At 35.2% G+C, this 16293-nt stretch overlaps 5 protein-coding genes across 6 annotated transcripts in view; 3 read left to right on the forward strand and 2 right to left on the reverse strand.

Annotated features, from left to right (window-relative positions):
• LOC100637374 (NADH-ubiquinone oxidoreductase 75 kDa subunit, mitochondrial-like) overlaps nucleotides 1–234 on the forward strand; it is a 5225-nt gene extending 4991 nt beyond the window's left edge. Inside the window, exon 14 of the mRNA XM_019994677.1 lies at nucleotides 1–234. Within this exon, the coding sequence (XP_019850236.1) occupies nucleotides 1–110 (110 nt within the window). The 3' untranslated portion in view covers nucleotides 111–234.
• Nucleotides 235–309: 75 nt separating this feature from the next.
• On the forward strand, nucleotides 310–3040 carry LOC100637501 (TNF receptor-associated factor 3-like). Its single transcript, XM_003385280.3, has 4 exons — nucleotides 310–383; nucleotides 461–864; nucleotides 1055–1205; nucleotides 1544–3040. Exons 2-4 carry the CDS (start codon nucleotides 665–667, stop codon nucleotides 2705–2707), a joined length of 1515 nt encoding a protein of 504 aa, XP_003385328.1. The 5' UTR covers nucleotides 310–383; nucleotides 461–664; the 3' UTR covers nucleotides 2708–3040.
• A 787-nt stretch (nucleotides 3041–3827) lies between these two features.
• Nucleotides 3828–9956, reverse strand: LOC100633972 (CSC1-like protein 2). Of its 2 annotated transcripts, none has more exons than XM_019994630.1 (23): nucleotides 9834–9956; nucleotides 9688–9761; nucleotides 9417–9546; nucleotides 9175–9212; nucleotides 8590–8732; nucleotides 8475–8523; nucleotides 8241–8349; nucleotides 8073–8143; nucleotides 7904–7984; nucleotides 7744–7849; nucleotides 7553–7686; nucleotides 7341–7454; nucleotides 7235–7293; nucleotides 7075–7172; nucleotides 6871–7013; nucleotides 6623–6709; nucleotides 6487–6549; nucleotides 6277–6442; nucleotides 5554–5824; nucleotides 5244–5371; nucleotides 5140–5190; nucleotides 4579–4723; nucleotides 3828–4175 (listed from the first exon to the last, which is right to left on the reverse strand). In XM_019994630.1, exons 1-23 carry the CDS (start codon nucleotides 9927–9929, stop codon nucleotides 4030–4032), a joined length of 2502 nt encoding a protein of 833 aa, XP_019850189.1. In that variant the 5' UTR covers nucleotides 9930–9956; the 3' UTR covers nucleotides 3828–4029. The 2 variants fall into 2 exon arrangements, with proteins under 2 accessions (XP_019850189.1, XP_019850188.1); XM_019994629.1 differs by having other exon boundaries at nucleotides 9417–9567.
• Nucleotides 9957–10015: 59 nt separating this feature from the next.
• LOC105312163 (sphingomyelin phosphodiesterase 4-like) lies at nucleotides 10016–13902 on the forward strand. Its single transcript, XM_019994631.1, has 18 exons — nucleotides 10016–10096; nucleotides 10141–10245; nucleotides 10293–10505; nucleotides 10564–10675; nucleotides 10736–10806; nucleotides 10879–11029; nucleotides 11090–11226; nucleotides 11271–11336; nucleotides 11384–11532; nucleotides 11857–11947; nucleotides 11994–12221; nucleotides 12272–12311; nucleotides 12358–12515; nucleotides 12561–12655; nucleotides 12727–12859; nucleotides 12924–13118; nucleotides 13167–13304; nucleotides 13446–13902. The coding sequence occupies exons 1-18, from the start codon at nucleotides 10064–10066 to the stop codon at nucleotides 13797–13799; spliced, it is 2469 nt and encodes an 822-aa protein (XP_019850190.1). The 5' UTR covers nucleotides 10016–10063; the 3' UTR covers nucleotides 13800–13902.
• A 455-nt stretch (nucleotides 13903–14357) lies between these two features.
• On the reverse strand, nucleotides 14358–15638 carry LOC100637626 (diphosphoinositol polyphosphate phosphohydrolase 1-like). Its single transcript, XM_003385281.3, has 5 exons — nucleotides 15417–15638; nucleotides 15091–15250; nucleotides 14924–15034; nucleotides 14675–14810; nucleotides 14358–14619 (listed from the first exon to the last, which is right to left on the reverse strand). Exons 2-5 carry the CDS (start codon nucleotides 15244–15246, stop codon nucleotides 14384–14386), a joined length of 639 nt encoding a protein of 212 aa, XP_003385329.2. The 5' UTR covers nucleotides 15247–15250; nucleotides 15417–15638; the 3' UTR covers nucleotides 14358–14383.
• Nucleotides 15639–16293: the final 655 nt, after the last annotated feature.

The raw sequence follows: 16293 nt of genomic DNA on the forward strand, positions 1-16293 counted from the left end.
GGGTTGATATGAAGTCATTGGATCAGTTCTATATGACTGACCCAATTAGCAGAGCATCACAGACGATGGCAAAGTGTGTAACAGCTGTCAAAGAAGACGATCAAAAATGAGAACAATAAATTATTATACTCTTCGCAGTTTGCACACATACACACACTCATATTATTATAGCCTCTTTCAGCAAAGATGATAGATTGTGTAACTCTGTCATAAACAATAATTTCTTAGCTGTAAGCAAGTTAAAATGCATAGCTAAGCAATATTAAATATAAACAACGTAATGCCACGTCATACTTTACATGTCCATATTTGTACCGGGGAATACCCAGGGGAAATAGAAGAATGTGTCAGCAAAAAATGGAGGAACTTTCCGCCATTTTAAGGTATATATAAGTAGTAACCAATCAAGAAATGTATGGTTTATGATTTTTTTTCATTTTTCAAAATGTCTACCCTACAGTCATGTCTTTGGTTCAAGTAGAGCAGGTGGAATTTCTTGCTAATTTTGCTTTCACTACTGCTCGAACTGTCACCATTTTGAATTTTCCTCCTCTACTTGATTTTATCTCAGAGAACACGGTATTGTCACTATATTACAACTGGACCCTCAGAAAACCTATTTATCATTATTACAAGAACAGAGTGAAGGATTGTTGTTAAGATAATGGAGGAAAGGCCAGGTGGTTACGAAGTATCAAATATTGTTTTATACAATAAGGGTGGTACAAAACAATTGAGTGAAGATGACATAAAAGCTCTCCATTGTTCTGAGTGTTCATTGCTGTTGCGAGAACCGTACCAGTTGCTAAACTGTGGTCATCGTATTTGTAGATCCTGTCTGTTGGAGACTGTATTGAAGAAGAAGTGAGTACATCTTTCAAACTGATTTTGTGATGCAGCTCATATGAAATGAAATTTAACAAATTAACGAAATTGACTACGAAATTTATCATAACAATAACAAGTTATTGGAAGCATACTAAGCAAAATAGCACCTTTTTATTTGAATAATTATTTTTATTTTATTATTTGAATAATAATAATTTTTTTCCAGTAATCCAGTTTGCCCTGAAGATAAAGAGCCAGTAACTAAAAATGATGTAAGACCAGATAAAGGTTGTGCTAAAGAAATCAACTCATTGACTGCTGCTTGTGGAGGATCTGAAAATGGCTGCACTTGGAGAGGGACTGTAGCTGAAGCAGAGGTGATTATGACATGTTTATAGACTAGTTTCAATGAGCCAGTATTATGTTTTGAAACCCCGTGCAGTCTTAGCTTTCCCTTGAATCTGTTTATAGTTATACTAGTCATGTTTTGTTGCTGACTGCCCCTTGAATCTGTTTATAGTTATGCTAGTCATGCTTTGTTGCTGTGATTATGTTACAGAAAAAGTCCCTTGTACTTTCCCTGCCTTAATGTTTTCCCAAAGGAAGGCCAGTCAGCAATAACTTATCAGCTGATCAGTGATAGTGATAGTTATAGTGATGTTATTTTAAGCATACACACAGTATTTTTACGTGTTTATTTTTCTAATTTTTGTAGATTCATGTTGAAAGCTGTGTCTACATTGTAGTTCCCTGCCCACAAGGATGTGGCCAGAGATTGAGTAGAAATGAATTGAGTAACCACATACAAAATGATTGCCAAAACAAGCCAGATGCATCACAGCTGATAGCCACTCTGATGCAGAAACTTAACCAGCTAGAAACTAAGTTTCAAGTCACAGTTGGAAGTCTACAAAAAGAAATAACAAATCTAAAGCTCCAGGTTAAAGAGGTGCCTCAATTGAAAGCAAAGATCAATGATCTCACTGAAGAGCTTACAAAATTTAATAAAGTAACACAAGAAAGCTTGATAGCTGCTGATTCTGGTCGTAGGTTCACTGGATTAGATGATGATGGTAGAGGAGGTGACCCTGGGTATGGTAGTGGTAATTTTGTAAGGGGCCAAATGCCTAGCATGGCCTCCAGTAGTAGTTCAGGAGGTTTTAGTAGTGCATATACCGGTAGTTCAAGTATGCCTTCTAGTTACTCTAGTGGAGATGAGGAGCTTCGTGCTACAGTGCATAAGCTCCAGAAAGATGTGGATCTAATAAAACCTGTTCTTCAAGATTATCAAAGCCAGATAGCAGGTTATCTAGAGGTAGTCCAGACAGTTCAAGAAAGTGTTACACGTCATGCGGTGCTAATGGAAGAGGTAAAGCTTAGACAAGATATTCTTGATGTCAAAACCACTAATGGTGTCTTTATATGGAAAATACCAGAGATAGCACGAAGGTACGCTGATGCCCAGCAGCGACGCACTCTCTCGCTCTATTCTCCTCCTTTCCATACCTCACCCCATGGGTACAGGATGTGTATCAGGGCCTACCTTAATGGCGATGGCTCTGGCAAAGGCACACACATAAGTGTGTTCTTTGTTTTAATGAAAAGTGAGCATGATAATCTCCTCAGCTGGCCATTTAAGAGTCCTGTAACCTTCCAGCTACTCAATTTGAGCAATTCTGGTAATAATGTCACTGAAACCTTTATGCCTGACCTCCAGTCACCAAGTTTCCAGCAGCCAAAGTCAGAGATGAATATAGCTTCAGGTTTTCCTCGCTTTGCAAAACAGAGCTACCTTAAAGATCCCAATTTCACAAAAGGGGATGCAATATTCATTCGTTGCAAGATTGATCTATCAAGTATTGATAGCAAATTAGAATGAATGAAATAATAACAAACTTTTAAATGATTAAGGCAATTTTTTATGCACTATTATATGGGCCATGCATGAATAGCAATGGTGCAGTGCTTCTATATTAACCATTAACAGTAATTTACTAGGGACAGCTAATAATTAATGATGAATGCTATCTACAAACATGTATAATTATGTATTGTTTTTTGACATTTTATGTTAGTTTAAATTTGTCTTTTGCCATTAAAGTACAAGTACAAGTAGTTTAAACTCTCATGCACCATAGACAACTGTATTGATCTTTATAGTATTGTGTTGTTTTTCTTTAATAATAAAAAATTTAGTTATGAAAAGAAAAAATTGTTGCAAGTGCAAATTTTAATAATAATAATAATAATAAAACTCAAAATAGTTACACACAAAAATAATACAAGATCATGTATAATGCACAACAACAACAACAATAATAGTAATAAGTATTAAATAGTTTCTTTATTACAGTCACACTAAAACAAAAAACAACAATTCAGTTTATACAACAATAACAAATATCAGTATTCTTAAATGTACATGTGTATATATATATATATATATATATATATATATATATATATAACTGTTTAAATGTCTTTGATTTCATTTTCAGTGTCATCCTCTTCTTCAACAACAAATGATGGTGGTCGCTCCTTATCCCTAGTCCTTTTAGTGCTGCTCCTTCTATTAGGACTTAACTTTATCTGACCTGATAATAACAGGAAAACAATCATTAATACAAATCCAATTATAATTATACATGTAAGTACATGTATATGTATCAGAAAAATTATAAAAATGAAAATTTTTCTCCTTTTCAATTTTGGTGAAATTTGACTTGAAAACCATGTACTGTACAGGGACTTGCCCAATTTTAAAGACATTTAAACAATTATATATGCAGTACATGTACATTTAAGAATACTGATATTTGTTATTATTGTATATACTAGTAAAGAGGGTATACTCCTGTGATGCTATTTACAATGTACATGTATCATTAATTTTTGGACGTTTTTCTAGCTATTTTAGATGAAAATATGCTAGTAATTGTGCTGAACTATATACTGTGTTGTTTTCCTTTTTTCTTTAAATAATTAATATCTACCAGAAATTTAGTTAAAGAAGAGAATAAGACCTACAAATTTTAATAATAACAAAAGTCAAAATAGTTACACATGAAGTAGTAATACAAGATCATGTATAATGCACGATAATAAAGTAAAATGGCTACAATCACATTAACAAAACTTAACAATTCAGTTTAATATGCAATAATAACGATAACAATTGGCAGTGTTCTTATATGTAGTTGTTTAATTGTCTTTGATTTCATTTTCAATGTCATCACCCTCTTCTTCAACAACACCATCCTCTTCTTCAACAACAAGTGATGGTGGTCGCTCCTTCTCCCTAGTCCTTTTAGCATCACTCCTTCTACTTGGACTTAACTTTATCTGACCTGATAATAACAGGAAAAGAATCATTAATATAAATCCAATTTTGATCAGAATCATCAAAAGTACATGCATATGTATCAGAAATAATTAATTTAAAACTAAAAAATTCTCTCCTTTTTCAAATTTGGCTCGAGACCGTGTACTATAGTACAAGGACTTCAGCCCAATTTTTTAATAACTTAAAAATTGATAAAAATCCAATTTTGATTGGAATCAATTCAAACTTCTTACACAACATAAGAACATGTATTACGTATCAAAAAATTTAATAAAATTTGAGAATTCTCTAATTTTTTTTTGGCAAAATTTGGCCAGAGATACGCAACTTTTGAGCAACTTATGTAATACATTTCTACATAACATAAGTACATGCACAGTATGTATGTATTAATAATGTTCCCTTACCTCCAGCAATAGTTCTACCGAATGACTCGTAACTTTGAGCCACACCTCCTTTTCCTTCCCCTTCTCTATCCAAATGTTGCTCTACAGTATCTCCAGGTATCTCATCACCAGTAGCCATTAACACAGGAGCGACATATTCACCGGGCTAGGGGAGGGGGAAAGGGAGAGAGTATAGGGTGACAAGTTTAAAATTCCAAATTTAGCAGATATGGAAGCAGCTGCTTAAATATGGTCATGATGTAATTTTATAATACATGTACAAGTGTGTGACTCTGTGTGACTGACTCAGACTGTGCACGTGTCCATTTTAGTTATCATAGCATGTCAGGTGTGGCAGCACCAAATTAGTTAAATGTTTGGACACACCAGCTGGACATACCAATATATACACATGACCAAATATGGTAACATTACTATGCAATAAATCACTAATAACATGTACATGTACATGTAGAAATTGCATGGATTAGGCAATAAGTTAATGTTGCTTAAGAAAAATTGCACAATAATTAAAAATAATAATAATAATGATACAGATACATATAAATTATTGTACAGTACCTCCACTATTCTGTCTTCCTCCTCTTCGTTCAAACCAAATATAGAGTATTCCTAATTAATGCCCACCACAGTACAGTAAGAGAGATACGTAACGCTGCACTAACCTGTCCCATTTTAATTCTTATTTTTGGTAAAAGATAAGAGAACCATCCAAGGACCAACAGTCCAAATAACAGTAAACCAGTGACTATCAGTAGCACTAAAAGGACTATTGATCTAGCAGATACAGAACCTGAGAAAATAATAATAATAATAATGATGATGATGAATGTAAAACAGTAATGGAGTGAGCATTAATTTAATCTTGATCTTTTAAATTATTTACTATTCATGTACTATTAATAACACACATGTACATGGACTTAACATGTGACAAACATGTGATAAACATGTGACATGGATGTTAATTCTCACCTTCTCTTACAACTGAATAAAAGAGAGTCACAAATTGAACAAAGACCACACCCACCATCACCAGTTTCATGGCCGACTTGTGAAGGTACTGTCGTCCACTCACATAAACTGGTTTATACCCATATAACAGGTTATACTTGTCAATCAGGTATTTGATGCCAAAGAACAAAGCTCCAAACGGTACAACGAGAGGTGTGGTCAGGCTTAATGCCGACGTCATTGTGAATATGATGAGGTTAGAAGCATATTTAGAGCCAAACTTGAAATCATACTAGAGAATTTGATATTAAATAATAAAATTAATAATTATTAATAGTGATGACAATTATTATTAAAATGGCCATAACTCAAAAATTATTTATCAGAATCAGCTCAAACTTGCTACACAGCATAAGGACATCAATGTGTATCAGAAAATGTAATAAAAATTGGAAGTGATTTCGGAAACATTTTTCAGAAAAAACCATGGGCTATAGCCTTGGGTATTTTTCATAATTTTGAGATTTTCTTTAAATAGCCGTAACTTAAAAAACTGAAGTCGGAATCAGCTCAAACTTTCTACACAGCATAAGGACATCAATATGTATCAGAAAATGTAATAAAAATTTGGGGTGATTTTGGAGCCATTTTTAGATACATAAAGACATTAAAACACATCCCAAAAAACTTCTCTAGAAGCATTAAAGGGCAGCATAGCATTCATTTTAAAATTTCTTTTCTTACTTCTCTGATAATCTGTCGCTTCTCCAGTTTAGTCTTTGCTCTAATTCGTCTATAGATATATATAGCTAGCTGCCGTAACCGTAGCAACTCCAATGGCGACCAAACGAACGTCGCTATGATAATATAGGCTACGAAGTAGGCACCGTTGTTAGGGAGGAACACACAACTAATTAATAATAATAATAATAAATAAATAAATTAATTAATTACCTTAATTGATTATCAATACCCACTTCATCATTACGTGCAATAAGAGCAGCTACTGCACTCAAACTAATTAATAATAATTAATAACAATTAATAATAATTAATAATAATTAATTAATAGTAACTCAATTGTTATTACCTCGTTAAACCAAGAGATGGTAATACTATAACTTGCAAAGATAAAAATAGAAATGCTTTTCGTAGCGTAGTTTGCTCAACCCTAGACCTACAGAAACATGTTACTAAATATAGCCTGTTACTAAATATAGAAACAGAACAACACTGCATGTTATTAAATATAAACACAGAACAACACAGCACATTACTAAATATAGCATGTTACTAAATATAGTAGCAATGATACTAATTATAGACTATTATGATTACTTTGACCAGTGATATTCAAAGGCTACACTCTTAGTGATACAGTACATCATCAGAGATGCTAACAGGATGCTGAGAAATGATGCAAAATATGACTGAACAAAACCAGGGACGCCATATCCCGTGGCATTCTTTATTGTTATATTCTAGAGGAGAGAGAGGGGGTGAGAGATAAAATTGCGATGCATTCAATTTTATTGCTTTTACTAATTCTCCTGCTTTGTGCTTAAAGTAGATCCATATCTCTTCGCTGCTGTTTAAAATGACAGGCGGAGTTGTGAAGAATATTACAAACAAAATTAAAACTAAAATAAAGGAAGGAAGAGATTAAAAAATTGTCTCCTTTGCTCTTTCTCTCGTAACTAACTCAAATTAAGAGCAAACCATCTTAGCCACCAAATTACACGATTAGACGATAAATTCTCCCTAAATAGTATCAAATTAATTAATTTATTTTATTCATTTATAATTACCATATTAAATCCCACGAGAGAGGTGACAAAAAGAGTTCCCAATTATTAGAATTAATACTGTCAGAAAGACTTGACTGTGGTGTCCTTCTACAAGGCCTGTATGACTCAACATAACTGGAGGAAAAGAAGGTTAGAAGAAGAATATGATATGACACAGTGACACTGTTTAGCACTTTAATTCAACGGAGTTTTATTATGCACAAAAACCTTACACTTTTGGTGTGACTCCTTTGGCAAATGTGACAAAAGCAATAGGAAGTTTGTGGGCGAGGGCGTTGCTCCTCTCCATGGCAACAGCAACTTTTAAATGATCGACTTTAGTCAAATAAAACTCCTTAGCATCAACCTAAGGAGAAAGAAGATATATAAACTGACGCTGCTTCTCTCTCTCTCTTTCACTCACAAGATCATCATTTGAGCAGTTGCAATTTGAGGAGTGGATCATTCGTTTCCTGCCAGTTTCTGCTTCATAAGCTTCAGCAATCTGCAAATTATTATTTGCCTCTTTTCTAAATTAACAAACAAAAACACATTCATTTAAATAAATAAATAAATAAATTTACAATTTCTTCCATTTCTTCTGTAAATCGTTGATGTCATAGGCAAACCTGATGTCAATTATCTGGGTGCCTGGCAACGCCTCTCTATGAATAATTAATGAGATAATGATCACAATACTGTCACATGATAAGAGAAGAGAAAGAGGGAGAAAGAGAGAGAGACAGAACTAACTCAAAATGTTGCATGAGATCTTCAACATGTACAAAACTTGGAATACCATATATCATGATAGTATGAGACGACTAGAAATTGCAACGAAATTTAGTTATTAAAATCAGTTAAAGTTATAAAGACTAGTTATAAGAACCCCGTTATTAATGCTAGTTATTAAACACTCACCACTTGATGCTGTAGTTTCCCCAGTCTCAAATAGTAATGGATCATGAACACTCCAGCAATAATCACGTACAGTACTGAGAAAAGAACATGGGTCCATAACGCCTTACTCCTATAATGATAATAATAATAAATAATAATTATTATTACTATAATAATTGTTATTATTATTATTATTATTATTATTATTATTATTATTATTATTATTATTATTATTATTATCATCATCATACTTACTCTCCTTTTAAATTAGCTACTGTAGTCCTGGCAAAAGAATTTTTCTCTTCTAAAAGAAACAGAAAGATACAAAAAAGGATATAAATTCAAGAAGTATTTGCGACATGTTACATACGGAGGTCTCCCGAGAGGTAGTTTACTGGTAAAATGAATACGATTGAGAAGAATGAGAATATAATTAAAATGATTAATAAATACAGCTGGAGCATCAAGTAAAGACTAGCGTCAGGTCCACTTCTAACTCTTACGTCTCTTTCCCTAAAAGAAATTAATGTATAGTTAGTAGTATGGTTTTTGAGTAACTTTAAAAATTTGTAAAAAATCCAATTTTGATCGGAATCAGCTCAAACTTTCTACACAACATAAGAACATGTATATGTATCAGGAAATGTTATAAAAATTGAGAATTCTCTACTTTTCATTTTTGGTAAAATTTGGCAAAAGACCCTGTACTATAGTACATGGTCTCGGGCCAAATTTTGTCAAAAATGAAAAGTAAAGAATTCTCAATTTTTATAACATTCCCTGATGCATATACATGTTTTTATGTTGTGTAGAAAGTTTGAGCTGATTCCGATCAAAATTTGATTTTTTTACAAATTTTTAAAGTTGTCCAAAATTTTAAAATGTACCCAGTACCCACTACTATACAGTGGAGTGCTACAGTACAAGGTCTGAACTACTTGCAAATTAATCTCACCTCATAGTGAAAAACTTAACTATCGTTTCACAGTAATCCTACAAGAAAAAGAAACAAATAAGAACAGATTTCACGGCTACCATACATATACATGCCGTTACCACAGTAACGATACACAGCTGTCATAGCAACAGGAATATTAACACTTTATAAAGACACATTATTATGTCTAGCATAAGGACAAAGGAACATAGCCTCAGCCATTACTGCAACAATTAGAAGATAATGATTATATTCCGTACTCGTCCTGGCATGAAACTGCTTCCTCTTCTTCTCCTGTTCCTGTCCTCATCACTAGTGTCATCACCATCAGACTCCGTCTCTTGCTCCTCCCCCTCTTGCTCCTCCCCACCCCTCTCTTCGACTTTATGCCTATAGAGCAAGGGTGGCCACCTGTCATACCACAATAATAATAAAATAATAAAATAATAATAATAAAACTAATAATGATAATAATAATAAATAATAATAAATGAATGGCGTCAACTCAATTGATATACGAGTAATGATGACCTCTTGTTTTTGACAGCTGCCATGATGAAATCTTTAAGAAAAACGTGCATGAGACAAAAAGCAATCAGTATAACCTTTAATGGAGGAGAAAAAGAGAGAGAAAGAGAGAGGAGAGAGGTGTTTATAGTGTAAGTATTTTGTCTTACAGTAGCAAAGGATATGTTCAGGGCTAGTGTTAGAGGCACACCGCCGTCTTTGGCATCACTACCGCTTAAAACAGGACTACAGTTAAAGGAGGACATTTTCTTGCTCTTCACTTAATAACTATAATAACTACAACACTAGACCACTTCTTTTTAATAACTGATTTTGACTTCCGGATATTCTTTGATTGCATATTCGGAAGTATCCGGAAACCACGTGTAATAGTTTGAAAATGGCGACTCCACTAAAGATTTTTCAATTCACAGTCCGTTCCTTTTACAATTGTATTTACATTCTTTCTCTGAGTAGGGCTCTTCCTTTTCCTCCTCTTCTAATTCTCCTGGTCGCCTCACGTGGAATATAACGCAACAAGCAAATAATTATCGCTATCAGATAAGCACAGCATCAATGAAGGTGAGATCACGTGATCCTCACATGATCTTAATTCTCCCTGTTCACAGGACCTTCATCGTATGTTCCCTCATCTCTTATCGACCATATTTGGCTACGATGGTGGGCCTGGGTGGAGACTGAAATTTTGCAATAAAATTGATCATAAAACCCAGTATCAAAGTGGCCTTGAGTTTCTCTCCGCTTTGGGTCCTCTCTTTCAACTGATCGGAAAACTGGACGACAACAATTTCCATTTTGAGTTTCCGATTAAATGCCTCCCTGTAAGCAATGCATAACTAATTTTATTTTAATTAATAAATATTTTGTTTTATTATTTAGTATTCCAGTCAGTTGTTGTTGTCAGTTGGTGAGGTTCCACCATTTTATTACGGAAAAGTGCAAACATCTTACACTGGAGGAAACCAGAGGGCACCTGACCACATACAACTCAGTACAGCAGATTTTAATGTTTATTCTCTATTGTATGTCATATTTCTCTCTCTCTCTCCAGCTGCTTTTGAATATTACATATTTCATTTTGCGTATTACCTCATTTACACACAGACCAGTGGGAATTCTCAAGTAACTAAACAATACTAGCCGCCATTTTATAATCTTTGTGTGTAATGTCTCCCTATTTCTTCCTCCATGCAGTCTCATTTCCCCTGGTCTCCATTACATGATTGCCTGTATGCTTCTCTCCTTGATAATTACTTCTATTTCTATTTGCCAGTGAACGGTCTCCTACCAGCACCCCACAGGACAGCTCCTTCTTTATCTTCCCCAGGACAAGGTCCTTTATATGGTAACTATTTAATTGTAATTAATGTATATTGTAAGTAAATTCTTGTTGTCATTACGGTAGGGGCTTCTCCTCAAAGCCACACCCCCTTAGGTTTACTAAAGTACAGTGGTCACCAGAGAGGAGGCGTGGCTCATTCCAGCCCGGGCTCCGCCCCTTATGTTAACGAGCTAGGAATGCAAACTGAGTTATTTGTTAAGGTAAGAGTTTCGTTAGCGTTACAATGAGTGGGTGTGGTTTTTAGACTTTGATTGAGTTTTGGTTGACTCCAGAATCATCTCAAACTGGAAGGCGTGTGCCATTCTCACAAGTGATTTTAACCCTTTGAGCACCTGGTTTTATTTTACTGCATTACAGAGTGTTGGTGTGTCGCTGGAGCAGGTTCGGTTCATTAGAATGTTTTTGAAACACGTCCTCTTCTTTACTAATGGAAGAGAAACTCAACAAACCACACCTACTTCTTTGTTTCATTCACCTTTAGTGACTGTCACTGAAACACTCAGACAGTAAGTAATAATAGTAACACGTGTTATTAATAGTAACATGTGCTATTAATAGTAACGTGCTATTAATAGTAACATGTGCTATTAATAGTATAATAGTAACATGTGCTATTAATAGTAACATGTGCTAATAATAGTAACATGTGCCATTAATAGTAACATGTGCTATTAATAGTAACATGTGCTATTAATAGTAACATGTGCTAATAATAGTAACATGTGCTATTAATAGAAACATGTGCGTAACATGTGCTAATAATAGTAACATGTGCTAATAATAGTAACATGTGCTAATAATAGTAACGGAATTATTTATAATTATTTCAGATCCATTATTGTTAATATTGTTCAAAAGCCAATTTATCAATTCATTAAAAACGGACTTAAGCACTGGCCACTGGACGAAACATTCCGCTATGTAAGTCACGCCCACACATACAAGTACTAATCATAATTTTGCACAGGTGCTGGAGGTGTGGCTAACATTCCTCCAGCCATGGAGGTACACAGACCCTACGAAACCATCCTCAGAGAACAGAGAAGCACTGGAGTCAGTTCCCAAGAGGTGGAGACAGTACGTCCTGGAAAACCTCCCCTTTTATACAACCCTTTACCTCCTGTTCATTGAGAGAGCATTCCAGCTGGACCTGAGCTCCAATGCTGGAGTGATGCTACTGTTCAGGGTTGCTAAGGTAAGGGAGAGAGTGTCTGATAATGGAAATACATGTGTATCTTCTTTTAGGTTTTTGCACAGCCAAGCCTGACTGATTTTATCAGAAATGGTTCATAAATAATAATAATAATATTATTATTATTACTAATATTTAGGAGAGGAGATTTATTTATCAGATGCTCCTGACATTTCCTCTCCCTCTCTCTCCCCCTCTCTCTCCTACTCCTCCTCCAATATTAAATATATCTTTGAATATCTTGAAGGCCCTGCCTTTATTTATCAACCTGTCTTTGATCAACTTATTTACCAAGCAGTAAATATCTCATTGCTATAGTAACCAAACTTGACCTCCTTTTAGCTCCAGATCCTCCTTGAAAATATTCAACAATCCCGGAACCAGTTGCTGTCTAAAAATGGTCCCCCTCAGGGGCCTGAGACTACAAAAAATAAAAAGTAATGTGTTGCATGCATACCCTGTGATTTACTAGAGTATACTGGGATTTACTGATACGTTATACATGTAGGTCCTGGTTTTCATCATTCTTTAATGAACTCTTTAACCCACCTGAGATTGACACACCCACTCAACCAGTTGATCCAGTCAAACTGGTTTCACAGTTGGATTCAATCCAGACTAACCTGAGACGCTTCTTTAAGGTGACAATAAATACATGTACATGTACATGTACATGACGATATTAATCTCATTCTATCTCTCCAGCTCCCTGGTTCTGATGGATATGGTAACCCGTCTTTCACATCTTTTGATGGAAGTCCTTCTCTTCACCATCCAACTCCCTCAGCCTCTAATCTCGGTCAGTATGTTGACCACACCCACCTGGCCACACCTCCTGATTCAATAGAGGCCGAGTATGTGGAAGGTTCTTGTAAATTAACTCCAGAAGGAAGACACCAAGTGATTAATATTCATTAACTGATTGTTATTATTACTATTATTAATTAGGTGAAATCTGGCGTTAGAGTTTGCGATAGAAATAAAGTGATGCCGTTGTGTGATCCGATGCTTCAACCAATCAGATCTTACGAGAACAAAGCACTCGTCCGACTGTTATACAAAGTATCAGTACATCTTAATAACAAGGTAATGCAGTACATGTACATGTACACAGCATCTTATATCTACCTTTAGTCTGTGTGCTACCTTTAGTTTTTTTGACCCACCAAGTATCTTTTCCATGTACATGTATGGTCATTACTACTCTCTCTCTCTCTCTCTCCTCAGTTCTCTCATCAGTTGGCAGTGGTTGGTTCCAGTGATAGGTTTCTCTATAAGCTCCTCCGTCAGTTCCTTGCTCCTCCTCACGTTCCTCTCTCCTCCTCTTCCCCCGTCCCTCCTCCTGTTCCGGTCACGCCTACTTCTAAGAGCGTTCCTTTACTCTTGGCCAATGAAAATGAGGGTGTGGCTCACCCACGTATTAATTTGCGAGTTTTTGGCTCCTACTATACGCTATCGTACATGATATTATGTTTCTTGGTAATTGGTATGACAGGTGTACCTCTTCTACTAGTGTTTCTTCTACTTTTACTCTCTCTTTTCATGTATTCACTCATCAAGTACTGTCTCTCACGTAACTAACAGTCACCTCACATTAATCGTTAATAATGATTGATCTTCATCATCATGATTATCCTCTTTTTGATTTGGTTTCTATAGTAACCAGACATGCTCCTCCCCCTCACCAATCCTCATTTAAATATTAATATAACATTTAATCATAAAATGTTTGAAATTATACATTTAAAAATGAATCATAATAATTCACACATACTCGCACCAAACATAGACAGGGACCAATCACAGACAATAAGGCTCCCGAGTCCACTACTGCATATGACAATGATTGCTATCGTGAATACTAGTATACAGAGGACACAGGGGCGTCTTTGGATAAAAAATGCCAGGAGGTATAGGAATATGACCATCATTTGGTCCTGCATGACCATGGCGCAGGCCGACTTGGGAATGAAAAGTACTGGCAGCAGCCATTGTAAGCAATACATCTTTAACCACACCCATTAATGATCAATGCCACGCCTACCACTTAATTAGAATATTCTATCTACATGCATGGTACATGCAATTATAAAAATTGTTAATTATATAAAAATTGTTAATTATATAAAAATTGTTAATTATATAATTTTTTAAATAATATAAATCTAAGATGATACTGTTAATGTGAGTGGTTTGTCATTTAGAGAGGACCCAAAAGAAGCGCAAGGAGAAGGAGAGAGAGAAGAGACAGTAGACGAATCAGAAAAGGAATCATGTAACGATGGAGAGTTTAACGATCTACACCCAGCGAGAGAGAAGTAAGAGATCTTCTCTGTCTTTTGTCTTGAGTAGAGAATGTCTATTGCTTCTGATATGGTGAACCACTTTCTTGATCTGCCCCCTATCAAGAGGAGCATTATGCTGCCATCAATATTAGCTAATATTTTATTGCTTACATTCGTGGTGGTCGGCCCATTGTTCATCATCTCTGTTGTCTCTACAATACGTCAGACATATTGCCTCTGTTCTTGTCATTTTATCATTATCCTCAAACACGCCTAAACTCTCGGCAGCCTGGCACACAACCCCAGCCTAAAGATAACAACAAAAAATAATTATTAATAATAACAATATTGACATTGTATTGTATTTAAATATTCCACAATGCTGGAAAACCAAAAAGGAAGTTCAGTCATTATGAATACCTCTTCTAGTGCTTCTCTCACTGCAGCTGCTTTGAATGTCTCTTTTGGTTCAATCCCTCCACCAGGGAGTGTCCAGCAGCCAGGACTCCCTCTTGACGAGACTAGTAATACCTGGAAAAGAAAGAGAATAAAATATATAATTATTTAAATTAACAAAAATGTCTTACTTCTTCTCTGTCTTCATTTCTAAAGATGACAGAGTCCACTCTTCTTCTGTATCCTTCAAGGTCATACATTCTCGGTTGTGAACGATCCTTTTGGCTGTTCTTCTTCTTGTGATTCTCTTTCACCATAAATACAAAGGTATTGGCCTCCGTTGACATTGTACTATTAGACAAAGAATGAATGAGTGGAAGTGTTAAGTTCCCGCCATTGACAAAGCAAATTAATAGAGAGCCTCAAGGCTCAAAATAGCAGCATAGATGCTAGAGAAGCACATGTGCCACAAGTACAATGGCAGCTACAGCTTCGATACAACCTCTAACTAACTTACTTTTACTATGAAGTAGTTTCAGCTGTGTAAACTTGTACAAATTGAAAGGAGACTCTTTCAGAAAAACTGTATTCCTTAAATGACAGCTCTTCCTCTTTAAAAATAGTAAATAAGAGTATTCAGAAAGGACAGAACCAACTACCACAGCTTGCAGACTTTATGAAGTATAAAGACTGAGAAGAGGGCGTATTTAATAATGATAGTGCAGCATGCTATGCATGCTCAACTTATCTGCTGAGCTCTGATAACAAATTAGCTCTGCCCACACACCAGTAGATATGAATAAGATTAACTGAAGCAATACAACAACACAGAGTGCAGACACAGTACGCACTACAATAATTGCTTTCATGATATTGAGTCTAGACCATACTCTACAGTATACTTTACTGTATTGTCCTTTATTGTGGTGTACTATCTGATTATAGGGACAAGGGATTTATCTTCATGCAATGTATAAGGTATACATGTTTACTTTCACACGGGACAAAACCACATACTAAAAAGGAGCAGGAAGAAAGGCAGCTGGTATATATTCTGCAAGGAATTTTCGTTGGCCATTGATTTTAATTTTTATAATAAATTTATAATGTTTTACTTTTAGGCATTGTTTTGTCTCACATCAGTCATATTCATGCTACATCATTCATTGACGTCTTCTCATGCAGCATAATGTGAACAGGAGTGCTTCAATCATGCAGTCACAATACTGGGACACAACCAATGCACACAGACACTATGATCTAATACCTCAGGGGACATAGTGATATTTAATATACAAAAATTCTAACCTGAAGTTGATAAGTGTTGGCCTAATTTACATTAGCTAGTATGGTGTGTGTATTATAACTATAGTAAAGAGGTCAATGGCGTCAAT

This window comes from Amphimedon queenslandica, unplaced genomic scaffold (genome assembly GCF_000090795.2).
Source record: "Amphimedon queenslandica unplaced genomic scaffold, v1.1 AMPQUscaffold_13468, whole genome shotgun sequence".
Taxonomy (NCBI): domain Eukaryota; kingdom Metazoa; phylum Porifera; class Demospongiae; order Haplosclerida; family Niphatidae; genus Amphimedon; species Amphimedon queenslandica.